The 27,362-nt window shown below is 42.6% G+C and overlaps 1 protein-coding gene across 7 annotated transcripts in view; it reads right to left on the bottom strand.

The window, feature by feature from the left end:
• Positions 1 to 3,547: 3,547 nt before the first annotated feature.
• LOC101173385 (kinesin-like protein KIF21A) overlaps positions 3,548 to 27,362 on the bottom strand; it is a 74,345-nt gene continuing 50,530 nt past the window's right edge. For 2 of the 7 annotated variants that reach the window (XM_020703784.2, XM_011475765.3), the window contains 12 exons: positions 27,217 to 27,237; positions 26,534 to 26,591; positions 25,625 to 25,679; positions 23,729 to 23,928; positions 23,103 to 23,228; positions 18,443 to 18,579; positions 18,073 to 18,247; positions 17,505 to 17,669; positions 11,913 to 12,030; positions 11,589 to 11,759; positions 10,264 to 10,463; positions 3,548 to 7,144 (listed from right to left, as the gene is read on the bottom strand). In XM_020703784.2, the coding sequence (XP_020559443.1) occupies positions 7,054 to 7,144; positions 10,264 to 10,463; positions 11,589 to 11,759; positions 11,913 to 12,030; positions 17,505 to 17,669; positions 18,073 to 18,247; positions 18,443 to 18,579; positions 23,103 to 23,228; positions 23,729 to 23,928; positions 25,625 to 25,679; positions 26,534 to 26,591; positions 27,217 to 27,237 (1,517 nt within the window). In that variant the 3' untranslated portion in view covers positions 3,548 to 7,053. The remainder of the gene's footprint in view (positions 7,145 to 10,263; positions 10,464 to 11,588; positions 11,760 to 11,912; positions 12,031 to 17,504; positions 17,670 to 18,072; positions 18,248 to 18,442; positions 18,580 to 23,102; positions 23,229 to 23,728; positions 23,929 to 25,624; positions 25,680 to 26,533; positions 26,592 to 27,216; positions 27,238 to 27,362) is intronic. The other 5 variants (XM_020703787.2, XM_011475767.3, XM_020703788.2 and 2 more) reach the window with 3 other exon arrangements.

The following is a 27,362-nucleotide window of genomic DNA, read 5'->3' as shown; positions in this document are numbered from 1 at the left end:
CAACGTGAAGAAGACCAAGGAGATGACCGTGGACTTCATGAAGGACAGACACCCCCGACCTCCCCTTCACGTCGGAGGGTCCGTGGTGGAAGGGGTTTCCAGCTTCAGGTATCTAGTTGTGCACATCTCCAACAACCTCACCTGGCGCACCAACACTTCCAGCCTGGTCAAAAAGGCTCTATATCCTGAGGAGGCTCAGGCTGGCTGGGATGAGGATCGCGGTCCTGACCTCCTTCAACAGGTGTGTAGTGGAGAGCGTCCTGTTCTCCTGCATCACTATGTGGCACAGCAGCTGCTCTGTGGCCGACAGAAAAACTCTGCAACGAGTGACTTAAGCTGCACAGAGGATGGTGGGCTGCAGCCTGGAGACCACCACTGAGATCTATGAGACCAGATGCAGGAAAATGTGTAGCATAAAGAGTAGGACCACCGGGGGTCGGGTCCAGTGCCTGGGTGGGGCGGGCTGGGGTGCTGCGTGGTCCTCTGGGCTTGGGTGTGGGGGTGCGTGGTGGGGGGGTGGAGTGGTGGTCTGGCTTGGCTTGGGGGGGTGGTCCCTTTGCCTTTGCCTGTGCTGGGGGGGGGTTGGCGGGGGGCCCTGCTCGGGGGGGGTGGGCAGCGGCGCTGGATGGGCTGACCATCTATACCTGGGGCTGGGATCGGCCCTTCCCTGGCTCTGGGACGGGACGGGACGACCCTCTTGGGGCCCCCGGTCGCTCTGGGTGTCATCTGCTTCAGCTGCGGGGTCTGGGGTGGGGTGGGGGGCTTGTCGGCCCTGTCCTGTGAAGGGGGCGCTCTGGGGGGAGGGGAAGCGCACTATTGGTACGGGACATGGGGGGTTGACGGGTCGGGGTCTCCGCTGAGGCAATCGGCGGCTGCTCCGGCCGGTTGGCCTGACCAGAGCTCTTCTAGGGCCGGCGTTTGGGGGTGGGGGTCTGGACTTGCTCGGGGGGGGGGGGGGGGGGGGGCACGCTTTCTGGCTCCTCTCTCTCTGTGTGGGGTGGGTGGTGCTGGGCCTGGGGTGTCGGCGCCTCCGGGATGGGGACAGCTGTTTGACCACCGGGGGACAGTCTACCAGCTGTCCCCAACTTACCCCCTTCCTCATATAACCTCATATTGGGGTGAGGGGTGGCCCCCTTCCTATGTTTGCCGTATGGAGTGGGCCCCCCCTCTTTCGGTTTTATTTGCACCTTAGACATGTAGGGCCCTTGGTAGGGAGGGTGAGGGGACATCACTGTGAGTAATCAGGAGATGTCCCCTTAGTGCCCTACCCGCCAATTTTAACTGCACCCCCCTTAGTACAGCCCCCCCTCAATATATACATTGCAACATAAACACACACACATGCACACACACACCCTCTCAAACACACATACACGCACACACATTTTGCAAGGAAGGTGGGACCTAGGACCATCTGTCCCCTACCCCTTCCCTGGTGGGGGGTACGGGGCCTTTGGCAACGACGGCCATGTCTCCTGGGTGCCGGCTTCCTGGGCCCGGCGGTGCTCTCTCCGCGCAGGGAGGGGGGTTCGTGTTCCTAGGGGTTGGGTTCTGGTCCTTGCCCCTGAGCGCTGGGCCCCGTCAAATTTCCAACTGTGGCCGAGCCTGGTCGGGCCATGTTTACAACACCCCTTGTGGGCCCCCTTTTTCCCCGGGGTGGCTCCCTCCTGGGCGGGGGCGGCGGGCCCCTGCCTTGCTTCTCCCTGGACCAACCGTGGAGCCTGGAGTGCGGAGCGGGTCTCCCTTGGGGGGTCCTGGCTCGTACCTGGGGTTGGGGCGGGGGGATGCCCGGAACTCCTGGGTGGTGATGGGGTGCTCGTCTGGAGCTGTGGGCGTCATTCTCCAGTGGGGCCCTGCGTTGGGCTCTCCCGGCGCGGCGGGGGGGCTGCTCTCCTGGTTGGGCTGGGGCGGCGCTCTCTTCCCCCCGGTGCCTCCCTGCTCCCTGGCTCTGGGGTCTCGCGGCGTTCCTGCTGGCCCTGGCCTGGGTGGCGGATTTGGTTGCCCAGGGGGCGGTTGTTCCCTGCCTGCTCCCGTGTGGCGCTGGGGGGGTTCCGGCTGCCGCTGCTGCTGCGGCAGGGGTCTTGGGGTGGGGATTGCTGGGCACTCTCCCTTCTTCTTTTTACATTCCACCCTCCAATTTGAAGAACATGAACACTCACCTGGGCACAGGTGTTAGCTCACCTTTGCACTAATAGTTTGCGTGATTGAATGAATGAAATGTTTCACACAAGTTGGTTTTAAGGCATAAGTATGCGTGTGTGAACACTATCTGTTTTTTTGTACATGTTGACATGTGGACATTTTTGCAGCTAGCAGGTGTGTTGATAACATTTGAGTGTGTGTGTGTGTGTGTGTGTGGACAGGCCCCGCCCTTTTTGTACTACATTTGAACCTTACCGTAATTATAAATAACCAGAAATTTTGTTGCTTTATGCTGCTTCATGGTCTTATCCCCCCTCCCCTCCTATTATCACCCTCCTACCCCCCCCCCCCCTCTCTTCTTCCCTTCTTTCCTTTTCCGTCTGGTCCAACACCAAAGATTTTCAAACATGGTTGAAATTAATAAAGTTTGGCCTTGATTACAAAAGGGGTTTATTCAGACATACCTCTGGTTTGTCTGAAGATTAATAACCCCTCTTGTTAAAGTAAAATATGTCCAACACAAGAGGCCCTCAGCTCTCATCTGTCTGCCCAGCTGTTGGACAGGACAAGTTAAAAAAAAAAAAAAAGAGTAGGACCACCAGACTGAGGAACAGTTTCTTCCCAGAAGCAGTTAAGACTGCTGAACTCAAGAAGATCATTGTAACCCTCTCTCTCACAAGGACAACTGTAAAATGTTGTGATATATATGTGTATATATATGATATATATGAGATATATATGTGTGTGTGAGATATACGATGCTGGTGTGGATTATGGCACAATCGTAAACTACAGTGTCTCTACAGCATCTCTGTCAGAAAAAGACAATTGGACTTTGTAAAAATGTAAAATATCTGGGATTTCAAACACGAATAACAGTAAAAGTGCCTGAAAATGTCAGTCTGAGTAGTCAAAAAGTCCTGAGAATGAAAGGAGCTGATGGCCTAGATTATGGCAAAATCTTAAGTGTCTCTAACATTGCATCTCTGTCAGAAAAAGGCGTTCAGCTGTTTTGAAAATGTAAAATATTTGGGTTTCCTTGCCTGGATTGCTCCACTTTTGCACAGTAAAAATACCTGGAAATGACAGTCTGAGTAGCCAACATAGTCCTGAAGAGAATTGAAGAAGCTGCTGGCGAATTATGGCTAAATGTGACAGGTGCGCCTAAATGACGTCACATCGTATCACGTGACAAAAGGAGAATTATAAAACACCTTTAACTGAAATGGACCCAAAATGATAAATTGAAAACTTCGGACAAAAAAAGATTTGCTGCAAATATTGATCCATATTGAAAACAGACCCCCCCCCCCTTTATGTTTGAAAACAGCCCCTCCCCCTTTCATGTTTTAGGTGCCGCTCTACAGATGCTGTAAGCATTCAAAACAGCACAAACAGAGGAAGGGTCTTTTGACAGATGACATTTATTCTCACCAAGCATCTGACATTGTAGTCACTACAGTTTTCCATACGTGGCCATTAAAACTCCAGAGGAACACCAGGAACAACGAAAATGTAAGAAACAGAAGAAGGAAAGAACCTAAACAGTGTTCCACCTCCACCAGGAGGAGAAGTCCAAACTACAGCTGCTGCACGTCAGTCCTCCTGCCGGACGGTGCTGGACCATTCAGCTCCGCTGTAAGATCCGTGGTCCCATGAGACAAACATTCAGTCACACTTTCCTTATATATGGCATTTACGTACATCGATTATGCATGAGAACAATGCCTATAGCTGCTGCTGCTTCACCAAACACTGAAAAATGACAACGCACAGTAAGGCAAACCAGAGCAGCAGAGGACTTCTGGGTCAGAAGCTGATGCAGTTTTGTGAACAATACTGACAGCCTGAAAGCTGCTTTTGACCGAAACTCATTCAATGCATCATGATGTTGATGTGATTTTGACAAACGCTGCAGCTATAGAACCAGGTGAGGAAATGTGCACACACACACACGTGCAGAAAGTTCAAGAACAAGAGATTCATTAAGACTACTGTTTCTGTTTAAGTGTTTTAAGGCAGTGGTCCCTGACCTTTTTCACGCCACGAACCGCTATGACGTCACACAAACTTTCACCAACCGGTCTTTTAAATATAGGTGGATGATTATTGTAGCAGTACAGGGATGAGGGAGGATCAAAGACGTGACAAGACGAACTCTGCGATGTTTTTAGATCCGTGCAAATGAATGATTTCCCGCGGTACACCTGACCATCTCTAGTGGTTGAAAAACACAGTTCTGTGACAGTTTCTGCAGAGCAGCAAAAATTCACCTGAGTTGGGGGCGTGACTGCAGACCTGGAGCAACCCCACCCCCTTCCCTTCACCCATTGCTGAGAGCTCTCTGTTTATATGCTCTCCCGCTAGATTACAGCCCCCTCACAACCCCAGCCTGACACTACCGGGACAACAAAAAAAGGCAGGCTAAACATCTGGCTGTACAGTTTTGAGCCAGATTCCAACTCAGATGAGGAAAACGAAGATGGATCTACATGGTGTCAAATCAGCGCCAAATGTAATGCGCATCAAAACCGTAAGACCGCGAATCAAAATGTATAAATTGAGAAGGAAAACCCGTAATTTGCAACCAAAAGCTATACAGTATTTTATGAAACTATACTAAACGACCAAACGTGTACTCATTTAAGGTCATGTTTGACAGACAGGTGTGTTTGTGGATGTTAACCCTTTAATGGCATCAACATGGAAAAACAAGGCTGAATTTGTCAGTAGCTAAGAATTAATAAAAAATAGAAAATACTTTTAGTCTGAATTTAAGCAGCTTCCCAAAAGCAAACTGCTGACAATTAAATTGTCATTTGAACACTTCACTTTTTCCACGGATAAACCTAAATGAACACGTTTATTTTTGCCAGTTTACGTTGTTGAAGCTCGCAGATGGATGATGATATGGAGCAAAGTTCAGCAATAAAATGTGGGTTTGAACTGAATTGTTTTTAAAATGATACAGAACGGTTGGAACAGAAAGACTCAGCCGAAACCAAGGAGAGCCGAGGCAAAAGAGGAGCTGGAAAGACCGTTCAAGTTTGAACCCCTTAAAGTACAGTAGGGAAAACACAAATGTGACACATCAGCATTTTTTAATCACTAAGGGGGGTTTCATGTGGCCTCCTGACACAAACCTGCCACCAGATGTTGCCATTAAGCCAAATGTTGAATTCATACAAACCCATTATAACATTTAAAGACCAAAAAATGATGAAAATGGTGTTTTTAACATATTTTTGAGGCATTTTTCTGATGGAGGAGAATAAGCTTAAAACTGCATTTCTGAGTCTCATTCTAATTGTTGTGAATCAGGAGAAAATAAAACATGTAAAAAAAATTAAAAAGTTTATTTGTAATGTAGAAAATATGCTGGGAGGACCACAATCTCCCTGGTCCAAACTCTTAAGCTTTTGGGGAGGGGAAGGGGGGCGTGGTTGCTCAGCGTCAACACCCACAATTCAAAGGTGAATTTCCTTTGAAATTCAGCAGCTCCTGCTGTTCTGCAGAACCCAGAAACTAGAAAACAACAGATTCTTTTTTAATTTTACCTGAATAATCATAACAAAGTTGGGGGTGGAAGCATCATGGTTTGGGGCTACTTTTCAGAAAGCTCTACTGGGGGAAGTCACATTATTGAAGGAAGAATGAATAAAGAAAATGTACATTCTGGGTAAAAAATCTGCTGCCTTCTACCAGAAAGCTGGAAATGAACAGAGGATGTCGTATGAGAGGGACAATCCAAAACACAAGGTTTAAGGAGAAAACGTGCTTTTAAAGAAAGAAATAGAAAATCTTTAGAGAAATGAAGATCAACATTTATTAGAGAGGAAACCTTTAACTGTCATACTGTTGCTGTGCTATTCTTGGGGTGGTGGCCAGTGTCACCTCTTCTCCTGACAATGTGTGGAATGACAGCCAGAATGTTCCACTTTTCTTTCATCTGACCATACTTTAGTCTCCCAGAAAAATGCTTTTTGCCCCAAATTGAACCCAGCTCCAACAAGCTTTTTGTTCAGCAGCGGGGTCTTGCATGGTGAGCGTGTATGGACACCATGATGGAAGATCTTCCTGAAGCTCTGCTCCAGTGGTTCTTGGTTCCTGGAAAACTCTCCTGATTATTCTTTTGATTCCTTGGAAAGGGATCCAATTTTTACCTGTTATGGTAAACATTTCTAGATGATTGCTCTGACAGTGCTCACTCCTGGAAATGCGTCTATTACCATCAGAAGTATTTTCAACGCTAAGATTATGAAGATCTCAGAGGGTTCTTTGCTCTTGACCTGTGAGGGTCCTGGGTAATGAGAAGCCTTTTTAAACCATCAATTAGGACTGAAACAGCTGATACAATGAGTGCAGATATGGGGGTGGAGTTTCTCTCTTAATATTGACAGATTTTAGGTGATCTCCTGGCTTTCTTATGCTATTTTCTTCTCTTCCTGTCATTTCACTTAATGACTCAAACTTTTTAATGTTCTGATTTCTTTGGACAAATTCAATATTTGTTTTGATGGCGATTTTGGTGCTCCGACCAGACAGAAAACCTGAAGAGTAACTCTCCCTCTTTTTCTTCTCTCACACCTTTTTTCCTTTCATGCCAATCTGACAAACCAGACAAGAGTGTGTGAAAGCTTCACATTCATTCTCACAAATGGGTTTAGTCAGATGATACATTTACTGAGAAAAATGAACAAAGAAGCAATTGTGCAATTGTTATTACAGAAAACTAAACCCTAATGAGGAAGACCCACTGCCCAAACAAAACCACACCATTAACGTCTGTGGTCTGGGACAAACGGGTCACATGACACTGATATTTGTTTTGCAGCGGTCGCCGTTGGGTTCAGGTGTTTGGGATCAAAGTGCAGAGAGACGCTGCTTCCTTCTGGATTCACTGTTCTGTGATCAGTTACTGGCCACCTCGTCTGCGTTGTCTGCCGTCTCCAAGGTGCTGTCCAGTCCACCGCGCACACGCCAAATCTTCACAGTCCGATCGCTGGAAAAACAACATCAAACTAAAATAAGAGTCAACCCTTTACTGAGCAGGTGGCCGGGGTAAGGGCTTAATACGTTCACGCCGGGCATTTAACGTCATTCAAAAACCTTCTATAAGGGCATTTAGCTTACAGAATTGTCGCTGTCCAATACTAGCACATGCCCCTACTGTTGGAAGAGGCTTGGTGCAAAATGTTGAAGCAGTGGAAATCTGGTGAATCTTGCTTCAGGCTTTTTCTTTCACAGCTCTACTCCAATATATGAAAGATTTGGGGTCATAGAATTCCAGTCGGGCACTGTGATGGCTGCCTACGCTGCCACCCCATCAGGGCAGTAACCTCCTGTACCACACCCTACATATATCACTTTATTTTTTATGCATATACTTTTAGATTTCTTTTTCAAACACACACATTTGAACATCACATTTAGTAACACGTTTCAGTTTACTTTATTATAATTTGTTTCATTAATTTGCTGTTATGCTTTGAGTTACCAGTGCTAAAGGGAACCATTGTTGCTGCTGGAACCAGCAAGTCAGGCCTGACACAACAATGCATGCCAGTCAGCAGAGGCCTTTTATTCAGCAGGCAGCTAATTGGACTAAACCATCGCCCAGGGGACAAGAAATTATTTTGTGTTGCTTTACTTTAGTTTCTATTTTAATTTTCTTTATTTTTATTCATTTGTGTATGTTAATTTACCACAGGATGGACATTAGTTTAGTTTGTTTGTTGTATTTTGTCTTAGTCCTTTTAAGTTCCCCCTTGTGTGTCTAGTTGGTTTGATCAGCCACTATACATGTTCCCTTAGGTAAGTGAGTTTAACCCTTGTGCTATCTTAGATGACCCCACCCTTACATTGACGTGTTCTTCCTACCATGACAAACGTGGATAAAGGTGGAAAGATTTCATGTAATCCATGGACACCAGGGAAGATCAAAAATCATTGAAGAAAAAAGGTTCAGCGCACTGTCTGGTGGGTCTAGATCAGTGGTCCCCAACCACCGGGCTGCGGACCGGTACCGGGCCGCGGGAAATTTTGGCACCGGGACGCACAGAAAGAAAAAAATAATTTTGATTTTATTGTGTTTTTTTCTCTCGAAAAAAAACATTTTATTTTGCAAAGTGACACTTACCATAGCAACCAGAGTGTGTCGCGGTAGAAACGATGTTGCTCATGTGATGTTCTGTTGTTGGTGTGACGTTACGAGGACACCGCTAATAAAGTTGCACATGATTACACAGTGGATTTACGTTCATTATTATTATTGTTATTATTATTACTAAAGAGAAAATTCCACCCCCGGTCCGCGGTAATCGTGTCTTGCGTTGCACCTCAACCCCCACCCCCCACACCCCACCGGTCCGCGGTAAACGTGTCTTGCGTTGTACCGGTCCGCGGTGACAAAAAGGTTGGGGACCACTGGTCTAAATGACCCACCTCCCAATGTTAAAGTGCCTAGGATAGCACAAGGGTTAGGTAAGTTTGTCTGTCTGTTCAGTTGTCCTCTGTTACATTTAAAAGCTTGAGTTAATTTAGTCACTTTGAACTTTTTTAAAGGGCCATTTTTGCCCATTTACAAGTTTTTGAACAATAAATTTGAAAAGTTTTGATCGAATTATTCGCTGTCGTTGTCTTATACTGCTCGGCCCACCACAGGCACAAACCACAATTATACATTTTTTCCTCCATAATAAATTTTCAAAGGATTGGTACCTCCATGAATTAAAGGGGATGCCATCCATACGCCACTACCAAATCTGGTTGGTCAAACGGGTTTAACTTACAACATGCATTCAATTGATGCGTGTTTTGTACGTAGAGCCTGACAACGGTCTTAAACATTTGTGTAGCGATGCAAGAACACCAGTGTTTTCAACTCAAAACGTGTTCCCTAAGGACGTATGGGTCCTTAGGGAAGACCCTTCACGCTACTGCCCAACTAAGTAGTGGCTTAAGTCTGGGTCCCCCTGTGCTGGTCCACAGCCCGGATAAACTACAGGGTTGTGTCTGGAAGGACATGCGGCATAAAACCACCTGTGTGAGCCTGTGGAAGCTGGTGATCCCTGACGGGCTGTGCCGAAAGATGGACGACAAGATCAGTGACTTTTGATCTGAAGTGGTTGCTTGAATGGACGTTTTCAAGGCCGGTGTGAACGTAGCTTCAGAGGACAGGAGTGATGGCTTTTGTTCTTCTGGTTTAGGCTCAAACAGCAGCTTTTAAACATTAAACAAACTTGTTTTTTTACCCATTTTTAAAGGTTTACTCCGTGTGTCAGAGTTGCCTACAAACACTCTGTCTTGTAAACAGTTGATTGACGTTTCCATCTAGTTATCTTCTCCATTCTGTCACTGTCCACTCTTTCAATCTATGCTCGCAGCCCTGGGCTCTCCTGTCGCTTTCCAGTAAATGTCCTTTTTCACAAGCCAGCAACAGTACAGTCATTAAATATTTATCCAATATTTATTGTCATTTTTGGTTGGCAAAAACAAACAACTGAAGAAAAACTTTCTCCTACACGTGGAACAGCAATGTTGAGAAAACTTTTTCATCTTTAAAAAAAATAAAGCTTTTTTTAAGGAAAAATGTCTCCTTTTTAACCAGTTTTTGCTATTTCATTCATTCAAATATTCATTTATATCCAGATATAGCCATTATACTCTCTGTTTCAACTTTTTTAAACAAAAGTATGTGCATATGACTTTAATGTACCTTACTAAAAAGTGGGTAAGAAATGTCACCTCTAAAGATGTCAACAAAAATCACTTGATATTCAAACTTTAACAAGCCAACTGGCCAATTTAATTACTCTTAAATCAAGATGGAAACTAATTTTTTAGTTAAATTTGGTTTCATTTCTTTAAATACTCTTAGAACACAGTAATCTTTAATGTTTAACAGTTAACATACTTGTTTCTTTGCTTCTTTATTTTACAGAAAAGAAAAAAGCACCTCTCCCAAAGCCGTTTACGTTGGATATTTGGCCCAAAAATAATAGAATTTCTAATTCAGATTTTTTACTTATTGGAATTTTGTCTAACCAATGGAAAACCCTTTGCCAGTTTGTTGAGAGGCTTCATTAATGTTAAAGGCCTTATGCGTGTGGGTGCGCTCACTCAGAGGCGGTGAACAGGTGGCTGCTGTTGACAGTGATGCTGTTGATGGGGCTCTCGTGGCCCTTCAGCTCTCCCAGAGCCCCCAGTGTGTCTGTGTGCCACAGCTTGAGCACCCCCCCTCTGCAGCCGCTCAGCAGGGCAGGGGACCCGGGGACGACCCCCAGCGCACACACCCAGTCCCGGTGAGCGTTGGGCACTTGCTGGCGGATGAAAAGGACAAAGATAAATGAGATGTCATTCATTTGGCTGAACGTCTTCCTTGAAGGGAGATACAGAAAAGCAGAGTCGCTCGCTTGCATAACCTATTATTGACACTTTAAAAAAGACCAAAGTAAAATATTTCATAGTATGATATTAATTATATTAAATGTTGATTCAGACAGTTTGGGATCATGACTTCTCCACCTGCTGCTCGTGGATTCTTTTAGAGTCGATGTGTTATCTCCAGGTGACAGCAAAGCGTATTCCAGCTGTGCAAAAGCTTTCCAGGCTTTGACAATTAAATGCAGATCCAAATATTACATTTCAAGAATATCTATGTTTGAGGTAATCTGTGCTGCATTCATCAAGGGCGAGTCCACCTGGCCTCTTTACACCTGAGGGGTCTTTCTGGCATTAGAGGGCATTAGATACTTGAGATTATCAAGACAGATTATGGTCGTCTTTTGGTTTGTCCAAATTGGAGGGCTGCATCCTTCAATGGCCGCGGTCTTCCTGGTCGACAGTGGCCATGTCCCCTTGGCGAGTGGGTAGGTCGGATGTAACCGACTGTGAATTTGGACGAGTCTAGTCCTTAGAGAATTCCAGCCATTACACCGGTGAATGTCCTGCCGCCTAGCAACCGTGAGTCCCGAACAGAGAGGAGTCGTGAAGCAGGCGTGGAGCTAGAATTTTCCTGGCTTATTTGATCCAACTTTTAATCTTGGAGGTGTAATTACAAAAAGGTGTAATTATCTGCAACTCAGGGTCCCGCTTTACAGTCCGCCATTGTTGTCAGAAAATCTCGGGGTTCGGCCCCAATGCATCTTGGGATATGGACAACATAGCAGGATACACCAGACCAATCCTTGAAATCAGGAAAAAGAACACTGTATTTGTTGGCCGTATTTGAAGGAGTTGTTGAATTTGGAGAGCACTTGTGGCGGCGCTGTGACATAAGCAGCCATAGAATGGAAGGAAGAATGCAGCACTCAAATTTGGACACAGCCTTTATGTCCTGTGATGGCTTCCTGCCTAAAAACTGTCCCCTGACTTGACTAAAAGCCTTTCCCTCATTCTCCGCCTGGGTTTGTTCAGGCCTTTCTATTTGATGCCTCTTCCCTTACCTGGAGCAAGTCTCTGCGGTCCAGGTCCCACTTCTTGATTCCGTTATCTCTAGAGCCGCTGAAGAGCATGTCACTCTGGACCACCAGTGACTCAATGCCATCATAATGAGGAGGCTCGAAGTTGTGTGTAGGGCTGATGCTCCCCAGAGAGCCCTCTGTCACATCAAACAGCTGCAGCAGGAAAAGCAGCAATTGTACAACGTCTGAGATGTTTCAAAAACAACTACTCCAATCGAGTTTGCATTTTGTTGTTATCCAGGTGATCAAATGTTCTAGATATTTGAACTCATCGCAGGATCAAGACCGGCAGGATGTAACACACACCTTGATGTAATGGTCCTTAGATCCAGTGATCACCAGATCTTGATTATTACCAGACTGATCCACAGTCAGACACATTACTGGACCCAGGTGACCCATGAGTTTACCTGTCGATGCAAATCTGTAAGAAAAAAAGAAAAAATGAAAAACTTCTCAGTTTTTTTTTGTCCAAACGTTAAAAACTACCTTAGTAGATTTATGGAGTGATATTTCTGCCACCACTTTGCACACAAAACTTTCTGGGTTGAAAATGAAAATATTTGCTTTTCAACTAGTTTTTATTTTGCTTTATTTTTTATTTTTTGCTTTAAAAAATGTTTTTTGCATGCGTTGTGTCAAATCACACTTTTTTCCTATCTTTGATTTTACTGACTTCTCTAATAAAACTGCCACTATTGCCACAGCCAAAAAAGTTTTTGCATGTGTTGTGCGTCATCTCACTTTTGAATCTATCTTTGATTTTGCTTAGTTGAGTTTCAGTTTGACGTAACAAAACTGCCATCAAACAGCTGCTGATTGATCCAGATTCTAACCAATCAGGTGTCTGTCTCATATTCACGGCGCTGGAGGCAGACATGGACTTTGTGTCGGTTCTGTTCGTACGGGATTCTGCCATTTTCAACCATTCTGGCCCGGTTCTCTCATAGTTAAACCCAGAAGGAGCAGCAAAGCAGCTAAAATCAAACCAAGTTTTGTATTTATTTATGTCAGTGTAGCAACAAACGTGATTAAAATGTCTGCAGCAGAAAAAAAATATGTCCGAGCTCCGACTCCGTCCAGCAGGAAGTAACACTTTTTAAGATTTGTATCTGAACTATTGTTTTATCAATAAACGGTGAAATAGTAAGAGAAATTAGAATTTTTTCATGAGTAAATATTTTTAATCTGGACAAACACGGGTTCTAAACACTGAAAATTAACATAAAATTTAAAAATGCTTCTTCTGCTAAATACATTGAGTCTACTTTAGTGAACCGTCATTCATTCTTTTGCTTATTATTGCTGTTCATCTGATCCCAAACACGTGTGCAGCATAAAATATCAGGTGCTTTAAATCTTTTATTGTTTTGTTTTAACAAACATTTCCAAAAGATTCACATATTTCACACACAGGCCTGTTAAATTTAGTGTCAGTAGATAAACAGTTTTACAGTTTCAGGAGATCCTCAGCCATAAATTTACAAATCTGACCAAATAAAAATTAATCAAAGCTAAAAAAGAAAGAAAGTATGAATTATTGTTAAAATGATAAAAAAAAAAATTCAAAACGTCTTCATTCAAAGAGACAACATTGAGGGTAAAAGGTTCTGGTTTGGTTTGTCTGCCGTATTAGATAAATACTGCGATTTGATTGGTTAGATTCTGGACCAATCAGCAGCTGTTTGATGTGGGGGAGGCAAATTTACTGGTCGCACATGACTGGTCGCGACTGGATGTAAAATTCAGTCGCACACTCTCAAATTTTGGTTGCAAAATGCGACCAAATGGTCGCAGTCTGGAGCCCTGCATGGGTGTGGCCATTGGGGCTGAGCTGAGTAGCTCTGCCCTTGAACCCCCCCTTTCTTCAAGCTGTGTCTTGCATGAGTGAAGAGCTTGACACAAGGGGAGGAGGGCACAAACATCACCAACTGACAGTCTCAGAAACGGTGAAAATTGTTTCCATTCACTTAAACAGCAAATGAAATGAAATGCCAGAAAGGTCAGTGTTGAACTTTTTTCTTGGCCGCACGGACAGAGGAAGTGTAAAGTTTAGGATTATGGGTTACGGTTAAGCTGCGTTCACAGCGAACCCGATTTGGGCGGCAGAGGCAGCCAGTTTCAATGTTAAGTCAATGGTTCAGACCCCATCTGAGGTGCTGCAGTGCAAAGGTCTGGCAGCAGCGCGATGCGGTTCCCGTCTGAACCAAATCGCCCATCAGCAGCCGGCTGTTTCTCATTTTCATTTTTACTCCCCTGGTTAACGGTACGCTTTTAAACATGGTACGAGCGAGAACACAAATGCAGAGAACACATTGGGGACTTTAATGTCAAGTTTCATTTTAAATACATGTGGTCAATGACAAAATCCAGCCTCGGATGCATTTAAAATACATGCAGGAAACGCAGCAATGTAACATCTTCTCTTCCCCCGCACCATGATGCTAGACGGGGCAAATCAGGGAGCTTGTGTGTGCGCTACTGGGCCGTTGTGACATCACAGCAGGAGAAATACTAAGAAATGCAATGATGAAATGATTTTTTACTACATTTATTCTCTTTTTTAAGAAAAATGTCATAAGATTTTCATCGGAGGGGGACTATAAATTGCTGCTGGCAAGTTATTTCCTGACAAAAAGTTTCTGTTGTGATCCATTTATTTTTTCAAGACGAGCACTGAGGCCATTAATCAGAGTCAACGCCGGCTGACAGTAATTGATAAAAGCTCTGATTCGCATTCTTGTCAAGTTTTCTAAATGAAAGGAGTCATTCAAAGAGCTGTGGGTTTTTATGAAGCTGTGGAGCAAACAGGTTTTACGGTATCATTGAGATTCAGGGAGAATGCAGAGGAAATGACAGAGCGCATCAGGATCCAAGAATTGAATGTCAAAAGTTGCAGAGACGCTCGTCACTGGAAACAAATGAAATATGTCTTTTTTTTCCATTTTCAATTAAGTCATCTTGCTCTGGACTGCTCTGACTGTCAGGAAAATATTTCAATTACCACTATTGAAGGAGATTTTCTAATCTTAATATAACTTTGGGAACAAAAATAAAGAAAAAGCCAAATATTTTAAATATTTGGAGGCAAGTTTTACAGACAGCCCAAACTTACAAAACCTTTGGACAAATGGAGCTTAAAGTCTCAGTCCAATCATCTATTGATCTATTCTTTTAATTATGCTGTGTTTAGTCTAAATTTGTAAATGGCGTCGTTTCAGTGTTTTATAACCTTTTTTGAGCTGAGGTACACTTTTTCCTCGACAAACATTCTGCGGCACACCAGCAACCAAAAAGGTAAATAAAGAAAACTCTGTAGTCGGTATTGATTTACAGTCTCTCCACCATCTCCCGTGCATCTTTTGTAATAATAGAGGCCCAAAAGATTTGAGGTTACGCTTGTTTTTCCTAAAAGTTGCATTTGTTCTTAATAATAATTTTTAATTAAATTAGTTGAAACTCTTCTCAGGAAGTTGCTTTCCGCTCCAGTTACGGTAATTAAAATGCAGTTCTACATAACCTCACAAAAACCAAATGAAAGGACATTCTTTCTTAATGGTAATTTAGTTTTTAAATAGGTCAGTTTTTATGTTTGTGTAAGAGCACACAAATAGGCGCATAATCACAGAATAGTTGATAGATTTTAGACAAAAAAGACTAACATTATGTTTATACGTTTAATTTTAACACAAAAACCTGAACATGCAGTTTTATTAGTTTTTCTTTTGTCTGAATCAGAAATGTGACTTTAACAAAAATGTTGCATTTATTTTTGGTGAATAAATTCTTTCATTTGACTTGGATGTGTCCGTTGGCCACTTCACTTTAATCTGGTTTCTTTTACTTTGTCTTTGCACTTTATTTAAACGTAACTTCAGGTTTTTCAAACGCGAATAAAGTTTGAAATTGAATTTGTCCTTCAATCCAGACATTATTAGAAAACATTTGTTTGTTTTTTATAAAGATGACTTGGACCAAAACCTGGAATCTCTGACTGTTAATGAATTCTTTGTTCAAACTTGAAGGAAAACTAAACGGTGTTCCTGCTTTTATCAAGAATATTTACAAACTGTTAGAACAAAGATGTTGAGATATCCGGTGTATTTATACTGAAAAACTCCACAAAGCTGTCGGCAAACTACTCAACATGAAACCTGAACCTTTTTTGATGAATACAGAGCTGATAAGGTAAATGTTTTTAGATATGTGCAAATGAATGATTTCCCGCGGTACACCTGACCATCTCTAGTGGTTGAAAAACACAGTTCTGTGACAGTTTCTGCAGAGCAGCAAAAATTCACCTGAGTTGGGGGCGTGACTGCAGACGTGGAGCAACCCCACCCCCTTCCCTTCACCCATTGCTGAGAGTTCTCTGTTTATATGCTCTCCCGCTAGATTACAGCCCCCTCACAACCCCAGCCTGACACTACCGGGACAACAAAAAAAGGCAGGCTAAACATCTGGCTGTACAGTTTTGAGCCACATTCCAACTCAGATGAAGAAAACGAAGATGGATCTACATGGTGTCAATTTAGCGTCTAAAGAATTGCGCATCAAAACCGTAAAACCGTGAATCAAAACCCCAAATCCGCCAATCAAAATGCATAAATTGAGAACCAAAACCCATAATTTGCAATCAAAAGATATAACCCAAAGCACAATCCTATTTCTCAGGTGCCGATTTGTTTTCTCGCTATTCTGAAATCGTCCTTTTGAGTTGTGCTTTTATTTTTTGCAATTGAGATTCTAATATTAAACGATAAAACGTGTACTCTGTGTAATCGGAGGACGCCAGCACAGTCAGATGAGGAGCTCCACCAGTAGCTGCTAGTGAAAAAGTAAGATGTTGCATGAAAAACCATCGCCTATAATTATAAAAAGTGTTTGTCTGTGCTAGCCATGCTAGCTAGCTCAATGCTAGCGGTGTTTCTTGCTCATTTCATGACTTGTACGGATTAAACAGTCGATTTTACGACAGTGTCAGGATCGGCCATGTCAAACCTGGGAATAATTGCCCGTGAACTTTCACCAGGATTAATCAAATATTTTTTTCAAAAAGTACATTAATGCATAACCTCAATAAAGTTTCTGAACATTTCCATTAGGGATTAGGGATTACATTTTAAGTTTAGTTTTCTCTATGCATGTCCTCAATCATCAGAAAAATGTCACAAGAACATGTTTAAAAACACCAACATGATTCTGTGTCGGAGTGCTTAAAAAAATTCCACTTCGTGTACCGCTTAAGTACAATAATAAGCAGGTAAATTCTTACATAAAATCATTGGGCAAAACTGTAAACAAGAACAGATTCCATCTAAAGGCTCTCATTGTGGTTATTCTGCTATAAATCAAATCAAATCAAACTTTATTTATAAAGCACTTTTCATATATAAATATAACACAAAGTGCTTAAAGGAACGCTTAAGTAAATTCTTGATTAAAAACTGCAATATCCCGACTTTCTAATTCTCTAATATACTGGATTTTGAAAATGATCAATGATGATGATGGCTGTCTACAACATTTAAGAAAACACTGCCAGTTCACATCAGAAAAGGGAGAAAACTTTGAAAGATTCAAAACCGTTTTAAAGAATTGGTTAAAAATAAATCCATCATGTACTTGTGTTGTTTTCTGTGTTTACTGTAAAGGACTGTTTGTGTGGATTTGTGTACTTTGTGCTGTTGTGCATTTCATGTCTTAATCTTGTCTGTAACGTTTTGGATGTAACTTTTTTTCCTGCCTTGGGACTACAGATGTTAATCAGCTCTTTTATCTAGATCTGATATATTTATTTTGTAGCCCTGCCAAGACATTGCTTCATGTGCATTGTCCTAACTTCAATGAATAAATCTGAGCCTGGTTTCTCTAGTTCAGACCACAGACTGAACTCACCTTCTCAGATCCCAAACCCTGACTGAGTTTCCAGCAGCAGCGTATAAAACGGTGCCGTTGGGGTTGAGAGCGATCTGGTTGATCTGGTTTTCTCCTGCAGGGATGGCGACGGTCCGGTTTGTGTTGGGTGCGCAGATGTCCCCGATGTTAACCTGACCCATGGATCTGCAAATTTAAGAACAAAACTGGGAATTTATGCCACTGACAACTTAGAAGAATGAGAACGAACGACTAGATGGAACATATCAGATTGTAATTGAAGGCGTTTCCTGCTCCTAATTGTCACTTAACAAAAGTCTCATCAGCTCTTATTGTTGTACTAAACTTCTTCTTCCACTTTCGGCTTCTCCCATCAGGGGTCGCCACAGCGAACAAGTCGCATGGTAAATTTGGCAATGTTTTACGCCGGATGCCCTTCCTGACGCAACCTTCTCTAACCGGGCTTGGAACCGGCAGAGGTAGAGAAGGGAACAGGGAGCAGCCTGGAGTCGAACCCGGGTTTCACGGACGGAGGGCGCCACAAACCAGCACGAGCTAAACTGGCAATAATGAGTGCTGAGCAGCTCACGTTAGTGTTCGGATGCACTTGGCCGAGTCCCTGATGTCCCAGACTTTGATATAGTAGGTGGAAACGGTGAAGACCAAACTGGAGCTGTAACGCACTGACACCACGTTGTTGGGGTGAGCTGCCAGGGACATGATCTCCTGACCTGTCACCAGATTCCACACCTTACAGGTTCGGTCTGCAGAAGCATAAATGCATGAAAACACTCAATGAGCATTTAAAAATGCAGAAATCTGTTCCATGTTCAACAGAAAACACAAAACAAATGACAATCCTAATGAGAGCCTGTCAAGTTTAACTTGCTGTTACACAACTGCATATCACTGTAATACATGAGCGGCGTTTTAAGACATGCATCAGAATGTAGAGGCACCTTTGGATCCGGTGAATAGAAGGTCATCGGTGCAGTCGACGCACAGAACTGCTTTATTGTGTCCCTCTGCCACATGAACGCACTGCAGCGGTGCCATCCTGCTGCTCTTGGTTGATGGGACTGGGCTGATGACCCCCCTGAAAAGAAAAAGAACCTTTCTGTTAAACCTGATGAAGATGCTAAAGAATCAAAGCAGAGCTACAAACATGCAGCACTGAGATTCTGCTGCAAACTGACACATAGATGCGAGCCAAAGATGGAGGAGTACCCCCCCACACCCCCATAGAACAAAGGTAAGACCGCTGTGCTGTGAAAAGAGTCAGCCCTGATGACCTGTAGGGCGCCCAAGTAGAAAAGTGTCCCAGAAAACTGATGAGAAGCTGAAGACAGTTCAACAATGAGAACCAGAGGTGGACTCGTGTACTTAGTCACATAAATGGGGGGTTGACCTGTACGGGTGCTGCAGGGTTTTGGGTTGTCCAGGCCCGTAAGGGGTCATAGAGAGGTGTGGCTGCATCATAAAGGGAGCACAGATGTGTCTGGGAGTTTCCTTGAGGCTTGTGCATCACCTCAAGGGACGTCATAAAAATGGAATGTACCATTGTTGTGGGTGTGGCATGTGTATCGTGAAGTATTGACAAACTGTGGTGCTGTGGTACCTTTACGCCACACTCTAGTCATTAGTGGGGTAAGCGCACTGACCTCCTTACTGTGAGCCCTACCAGCGAGGTGTGCAGGTGATAGGCTAAAGCCCTTAGGGTGTCCACACAAAACTACACTCTGCTAGTCTAATGTCCTAAGTTCTAACAGTCAGGTTAGATGTAAAGATGTCTGCCACAGTCATAGAAATAAGATTTGGTCACAATTTTCTTTCAGTATTTGTTTTTCCATCCATCATTCGTCCAGATGTGTCAATGCTTTAAGCACTTTCACACTTCTAAAAGATTGAAAACACAGCGATTAAATTCAAGCATTACTCTTTCAGCACCCACACAAACCACCACAACACAACACGCAAGAAAGACCAGATACTGCAGACAATGCTTTCTACTGAGCTCTACTTTCAGTCACATAGACGACAGGTTTGAGGACAGGACACCTGACACGCATTTAGACTTCTGAACATGATCAACACTGAAAGACCCACTCCAATGTTTTTGGTGTTTCTCACATGTACTTTTCTGATGGCAGACATACCCATAGAAAATTAAGCTTAAAATTTCCTCACTGAGTATCTCTATATTCAAATCATTGTCAGTCAGAAACAGACAGAAAAATAAATAAACATGGTATGTTGGGTTTAAAGGGCCATTATCGGGCAAAATCAATGTAATATAATCCTAAAGGTTTAAACACATCTGTTATTGAGGAGCATTCATTTTTAATGAAGTTGCACTAAAATAAAATGACAAACTTTATAAATAAAGGTTGACTGATCTGCAGACGTAGTTATTTCTTGTTTTGTTGATTAGGTATTGCTCAACTAGCACTTGGTAAGCTGAACAATATCAACGATCAAGCGATCTGCTTCTGAACCTTTCAGAAACGGCGTGTCTGCTGGTCTAAAACTGTCCCACGGCTCCGACTGTCACAGGGATAAACAGCGCTGCAGTCCCTGGGGTCTGTGGTGGGAGTCAGAGGAAACACTGGGCCGCTCTTCAGGTTCCTGATGACTGAGCTATGAAGGAAAGAGATGCCAGAGATGCCAATTAAGCTGCAGCATAATTAAAGTGTGCTGAGCTGTTTGCACTGAGCGGCGTGAGTGTGGGAGGACAGCGCGAGGACAGAAGGGAGACGCATATGCTGCACTCATGTCATATGGAGCAAATGTCTGCACGCCTTCACAGCACTTTTTTATACCTGGTCTTTTGAGTTTTTATTTAGAAGTTTCCAAGTTTCTTATATGGAATTCACAAACAAAGTATCATGTCAGCAGGACTGGTTATGTAGCAGCTGAAATTTGTTGTGTTTTTAACATGTTCTTGCAGCATTTTTCTGCCAATGGAGGACGTATAGAAAGAAAGTTAAGTGTGTTCAAATCGCTGTGAATCAGGTGCAGACGACAAAATGGCATTTAAAAAACAGCTGATTTGTGATGTAGGAAATATGCTGGGAGAGCCAAAGGCTCCCTGCTCTGAGCTCCCAGCAATGGGGAGGGGGGAAGGGATCAGTCCCACTCACAACTCAAAGGTGAATTTCTGATGAACTCCTGCTGCTCTGCAGAAACTATGTCCTAGAAAATTACACGTTTTGTGGATTTTGGCTAAAAACATCATCATTATTAAAAGTCCACTGGAAAAACTTTACAATAGATCAAAAGATGATTGGATTATTTTCACTGTTCAGAAAAAAAAGTGATGGAGATGGAGTAAAAAATGTCAGAGTGGGCCTGAGGATAGTGGCTGAGTAAATGCCACGCTGGACCCACAGGATCCTTCGGTCTTCTCCTCTGGTGGCTCATTGGTCCAAACAAAAACTATTTAGATGCAACAATTATGCTTCCAGTCAAAAGGGTTTAAAAGAAACATTTTTGCTCATTTCTGTCTTTAGGAAACATTCTTCTTTTAGAGGAAGAACATCTCAAAAATAAAACGTGATACCACCCACATTTTATGCTAGATAGAAAAACAAAAACTAGGAATCCTAATAAGAACATTTGCTAATAAATGCTGTGAATACTGTCACAGACTGCATGATCCTGCAAAAACAATAAGAGTATTATAAAAAAAAAGTAAATAATATTGTTGCCATTTTTGTAATGCATAACCCTAACAAATACCAAACAAGAAAGTCTGATAAGGAAGCCTCATTAGAAGGTAATGTGCTACTTTATCTAAACTATAGATCACATGTGTCAAACTCAAGGCCCGGGGGCCAAATGTGGCCCTCCATGTCATTTTATGTGGCCCCCCGAGAGCATAACAGTTTTTCATTACTTAAAATAAAAAATAAAAATGGTTGTGTTTTATTCATATCTAGGTGGAATTTGACTTGGAAGTATCTTTGTGGGCAACTATACATTAGGACTTAAAAACACTGTCCATATAACCTAACCTGACAGAATCAAATTTAAAGTAACAAGCAAAAATATGTTTTCTATGCAACTGTAATTGTCACTTTAAAAAGTTATAATAAATAAATAATAAATTAGTTGTATTAAGAAGTAGTTACGTTTATTTTTCATTACATGTAGTTAAATGTATAAGTCATATCCGGCCCTTTGAGGACAGCCACTATGCTGATCTGGCCCTCGGTGAAAATGAGTTTGACACCCCTGCTATAGATGAACACAACTTTATTGATACGTCACCAACTTCTTTTTTCTTTGTGGGACACAAGAATGAACGCAATTACAACTTATATAGATGTGCCTAAACCAGGAGAGGTCATTCGAACACAAAACAAATACAAAAATCCTGACGGTCAGTCACATACGCACTCTATCCTGCTGCAAAAGCGGCTTTCTGTCGCTAACTCTGTGTCTCTGTAACCCACATGCGTTCAGGAGGGGATAAATAAAAACAAAAATGATCGATTTCTTATTGTCTCGATGAAAATAAGAAAAATATCATAAGATATAATAAGAGCTTGCTGCGTCGCCATACCGGACATAGCTCCTACGAGCTCCAGCCCGCCACGAGCTCTTTTGCTCTTCATGCCGGCATTCAGGCAGCTGGCTGGCCGGTAGACAGACAGCCAGTTGATATTGTAGTTTAGGGTCGAATAGGAATAATAATATTCAGGACTTGTCTTTTATTAACATACTCTTTAGAAGTCACTTTACATCCGAAGGCTACATGCTACGTAGCCTATCATTTACCCTGTTGTATTTGAATGCACCAGGTACAGGGACACGGTGATTGGTTGAGATGCATTATGGGATATGTACGATGCATGGTGAGATACTTGGCATGTATCTCACCATTTATTCATTCATTTATTTGACCATAAATGTATGACTTATGAATGACTTTAACAAATTAATTAATGCCTGGGAACGGAATATTAATTTGTGGAAACGAGATATTTATTATTTTACCCATCTACCTATCTTAGTTAATGACTTTTTCTATTTGATGGATGCACTATTTTTTGTTGAGTGTTCAAGATGCGTCAAAGAAGGGTACTGTTAAATAACAAAAGATGGTCATAAAATAAAAATCTGGGAAACCCTTTATTAAATGTGTTCATTTTGTTTTGTTACAAACGTATCAGAGACAGACTTGGAATCTGCAAAATACTAAAAATCAAATGATTTGGAATAAGATCGGGGACAGTCCTAGTAAAACCCTAAAGTCTGCATCACCTCCTCTGTGAAACTGCCTGCAAAACTAAGGGTCACCAGAATTATTTTCCAGCTGATGCAAAGACTTTTTCTCACAGCTGCTGACACCACAGCACCAGCTTCACTCAGGAGAATCACAGGAGGACAATGAGAGAGAAACGTGCAGCAGGTCAGAAGCAGAGCAACTGATCAGCAAGCTGAGCGCCAAGTTTTAGTGTCAGGTCATCAAAACAGGAAGTTCAGGTGATGCCACATGCCACACAAAGCAGGAAACCAACAGGAGTGTTGGTAAAGTCAGGCAAAGACTTTAGTTCTTAGCTTTATTTTGTTTTTTTTGTCAGCTTTGCAGCCACTCAACTGTCACCCGGCTCTTACTGTGTGATCTCCTTGACCTTTGCCCTGTCAGCCGCAGCTTGTGCCTTGTCATACATCTTCCTGCGAGAGAGCGGCGAGGGCTCGGCAGCTCGATTCTCCACAGCAGGCACAGCTCTGGAGCCAGAGCTGTGTGTTCAGTTTGACCGAATTATCCACAAACAACACACAGACAGCAAACAGAAAACATGTAAAACAGCACAGACAGCAAACAAAATAAAAAACATTTAAAACAGCACAGACACAAGAAACCCACACAGGCTAATGGAAGTGAGGAGATGTGCATGCAGTACACAAGGACAGCGTTACTTGGTGTTTAATGGTAGTTTTTCTCCTTGTTCAGTAATAATGAGAAGACTTTGTGTTATTAAAGAGACCTGTCAGCTCCAGCTCTTATCTGAAGGTAGTTAGGATAAGGCTTGGCCTTCATGGCCGGAATTTATGGCAGAATCTTGGAATAAGTCATCAGAGGATCAGCATTGAAGCCATACAAATGTTTGCTTTAGCCTTTTTGTGGAAAAACTCCTCAGCTTGGGGTAAAACTTTAAGTGTGCATTTGAAACTATGGATAACCTTAATGACATAATCAAGTTCATGAGTTTATGAGACAGGGTCAGGTCTGGACTTACATGCTGCCAGGTTTAGAGGAAAAGCCAGGGGAGAGAGCAGTGTAGTCTCTGACTGATGAGCTCGATAGGTCCATGTCTCCACCCCCATCTGGGGTTTCAGCCAGTTGCAGCATTGGGCCGGAGAAGTCTGTGGGGGTATCAAGGGCGGACTCGCTGCTTGCATACAACAACTCCATTTGGGTGGTGGTCCTCCTGCGAGCCTGTGTGAAAACGTTGGCAGAAATCAGAAGTCTTCATCTTTTTAGATGATCATACAGTACAGACCAAAAGGTTGGACACACCTTCTCATTCAAAGAGTTTTCTTTAAGTTCATGACTAAGAAAATCATAGATTCACACTGAAGGCATCACAACTGTGAATTAACACATGTGGAATTTTATACATAACAAGAAAGTGTGAAACAACTGAAAATATGTCATATTGTAGGTTCTTCATAGTAGCCACCTTTAGCTTTGATTACTGCTTTCCACACTCTTGGCATTCTCTTGATGAGCTTCAAGAGGTATTCACCTGAAATGTTTTTTCACTTTACAGGTGTGCCCTGTCAGGTTTATTAAGTGTGATTTCTTGCCTTATAAATGGGGTTGGGACCATCAGTTGTGTTGTGCAAAAGTCAGGTGGATACACAGCTGATAGTCCTACTGAATAGACTGTTAGAATTTGGATTATGGCAAAAAAACAAAACAGCTAAGTACAGAGAAACGAGTGGCCAAATTACTTTACGAGATGAAGGTCAGTCAGTCAAATATTTGGAAAACTTTGAAAGGGTTTCCAAGTGCAATCACAAAAACCATCAAGCGCTACAAAGAAACTGGCTCACATGTGGACCGCCCCAGGAAAGGAAGACCAAGAGTCAGGATAAGTTGGAGGATAAGTTCACCAGCCTCAGAAATGGCAGGTTAACAGCAGCTCACATTAGAGAGCAGGTCAATGGCACAGAGTTCTAGCAGCAGACACATCTCTACAACAACTGTTCAAAGGAGAGACTGTGTGAATCAGGCCTTCATGGTAGAATATCTGCTAGGAAACCACTGCTAAAGAAAGGCAACCATCAGAAGAGACTTGTTTGGGAACAAGAACACAATGAATGGACATCAGACCAGTGGAAATCTGTGCTTTGGTCTGATGAGTCCAAATTGGAGAATTTTGGTTCCGACCACTGTGTCTTTGTGCGATGCAGAAAAGGTGAACGGATGGACTCTACATGCCTGGTTCCCACCGTGAAGCATGGAGGAGGAGGTGTGATGGTGTGGGGGTGCTTTGCTGGTGACACTGTAGGGGATTTATTCAAAATTGAAGGCATACTGAACCAGCATGGCTACCACGGCATCTTGCAGCGGCATGCTATTCCATCCAGTTTGCGTTTAGTTGGACCATCATTTATTTTTCAACTGGACAATGACCCCAAACACACCTTCAGGCTGTGTAAGGGCTATTTGACCAAGAAGGAGAGTGATGGGGTGCTGCACCAGATGACCTGGCCTCCACAGTCACCGGACCTGAAGCCAATCCAGATGGTTTGGGGTGAGCTGGACCGCAGAGTGAAGGCAAAAGGGCCAACAAGTGCTAAGCATCTCTGTGAACTCCTTCAAGACTGTTGGAAGAACATTTCAGGTGAATACCTCTAGAAGCTCATCAAGAGAATGCCAAGAGTGTGGAAAGCAGTAATCAAAGCAAAAGGTGGCTACTATGAAGAACCTAGAATATGACATATTTTCAGTGGTTTCACACTTTTTTGTTATGTATATAATTCCACATGTGTTAATTCACAGTTTTGATGCCTTCAGTGTGAATCTCCAATTTTCTTAGTCATGAAAATAAATAAAAACTCTTTGAATGAGAAGATGTGTCCAAACTTTTGGTCTGTACTGTATATCAAATCTACAGGTATAGTACCTTATTTCTTGTTTTGGTCTCGCCACAAAGTTTTGCCAAGTCTGATGCCAAAGTGCTGAAGATAAAAAAACACAAATATATTTATGACAGCAAGCACAAAAAAATACACCGTTTGTCTCCCACTATTCAACATAAACTTTAACAGATCATGGAAATGAATTCACATTATCCCAATATTTATTCCTTTCGTAACTGACCATGGTATATACCAGGAAAATGCCCTTCAAGGAAGGTGTCCACTATCAAAACGTATCCTATTTTTAAGAGTTTAAGCCACTTTTTTTTGTGCATAATTTGGCCGGGCGTGCGATTGATACTAAGGTGTGATTTTTAAAAAAAAATAAATTGTAGCAACCACTACAGGGGTCTGTATGTGCGTGTCTCAGTATTTGTTACTGACCGCTGAGTCTCGTGCCAGGCTTGGTAAAATTGTTCCAAAGGGACATGAAGGACAATAATTGACATAAAGGACAAATAATTCAACGGATTTAGAGATTTAAATTGATATAAAGAGCTCAGTTGACTTGTTACCAAGTTCTTTTTGGTTATCTGAATGATTGTTCATATGTTGTGCTAATATACCAGATTCCTCCTATGTTTCATAAAGCTAAATAAGCACCAATGTGTTACAGTAGTAAAGTATGAATTTTCAGTCTATTTTTACTTATCCCCATTTAATGATTTGCTTTTTCAATACGTCTTTATCCCATATTTTATTGCACACATTTCTCCCAAAAGTGTAACTTCTAGTCCAAAAAAATACAACAATGGACTTTGTAGATGACGGTTCATGCCTTTGGCTTGTCCAGTTGTTTCTGACATCTCAGAGGGGATTTTCCCCTAATGCAGCATGTAGATGCAGGAAAATGATATAATACATGTTTATAGTATTCTTTAACGTGTACTCACGTCCCCTCAGCTGATGGGCTTTGAGCCGACTCATCACTGCTGCTGTTGTCTGCATTTTCTAAAAAAAATGAGATCAGGCAGCAAAGTTTAGAATCCTGATTCAAACCTACATTAAAAAAAAACCATTATGGCTTCCTGACATGTAATAATTTATCTTCTTATTTTTACAACCTTCTAGATATTCTTTAAGAACAAATACAGTCAATGAACAAAAGAAGCAGATGAGAATGATGTCAGCACAGAGCCATGCTATTCAACTGTCATATGGCTCCTTTTGAGGCTTGATGGGACCAAACTGACAGAAAAAGATGAGAGGTTGAAGATCAGAGTGGGTTTTTTCAGAGAAGAGTTTGGGGAGGTGAAGGTAAAAGACCGGCACTAAGTCCACGAGGTGAATGTCTGAGGGTAATTATTAGTCCGTTGCTGCGGATGGAAGTCAGCTGAGGCGCCGACAGAGCTGAAACGTCCACGATGTTTAGTTCCTGCGAAAGGATCTGGGGTTAGCTGGTGTTTAAGCTTTGATGCTGGAGCGCATGAGCCTAGAGGAGGGGGGAAGGTGTGCCGACAGACGGAGGGAAGGCTGACTGCCACAACCTCATGCACCTGCAGCTGCTGCTGTTAGTTTGCAGGGGACAGGAACCATGCAGTCACAGAAGAGTTGGACTCCGACATGTTTTACTCACCAGCAGGAATGTTACCTAGCTCTGAAAAACGATGGGAAAAGAAAAGAAAAATGGGGGAGGGCGAAACGGGACAAAATATGAAGACAATCCCTCCAAATTCTAAGAAAAGACACTGTGATAATTGTAAAAATGACAGACGCCAACAG

This window comes from Oryzias latipes, chromosome 6 (genome assembly GCF_002234675.1).
Source record: "Oryzias latipes chromosome 6, ASM223467v1".
Lineage (NCBI taxonomy): Eukaryota > Metazoa > Chordata > Actinopteri > Beloniformes > Adrianichthyidae > Oryzias > Oryzias latipes.
Note: the sequence above shows the minus strand (reverse complement) of the source record. Positions and strands in the feature narration are given on the sequence as shown.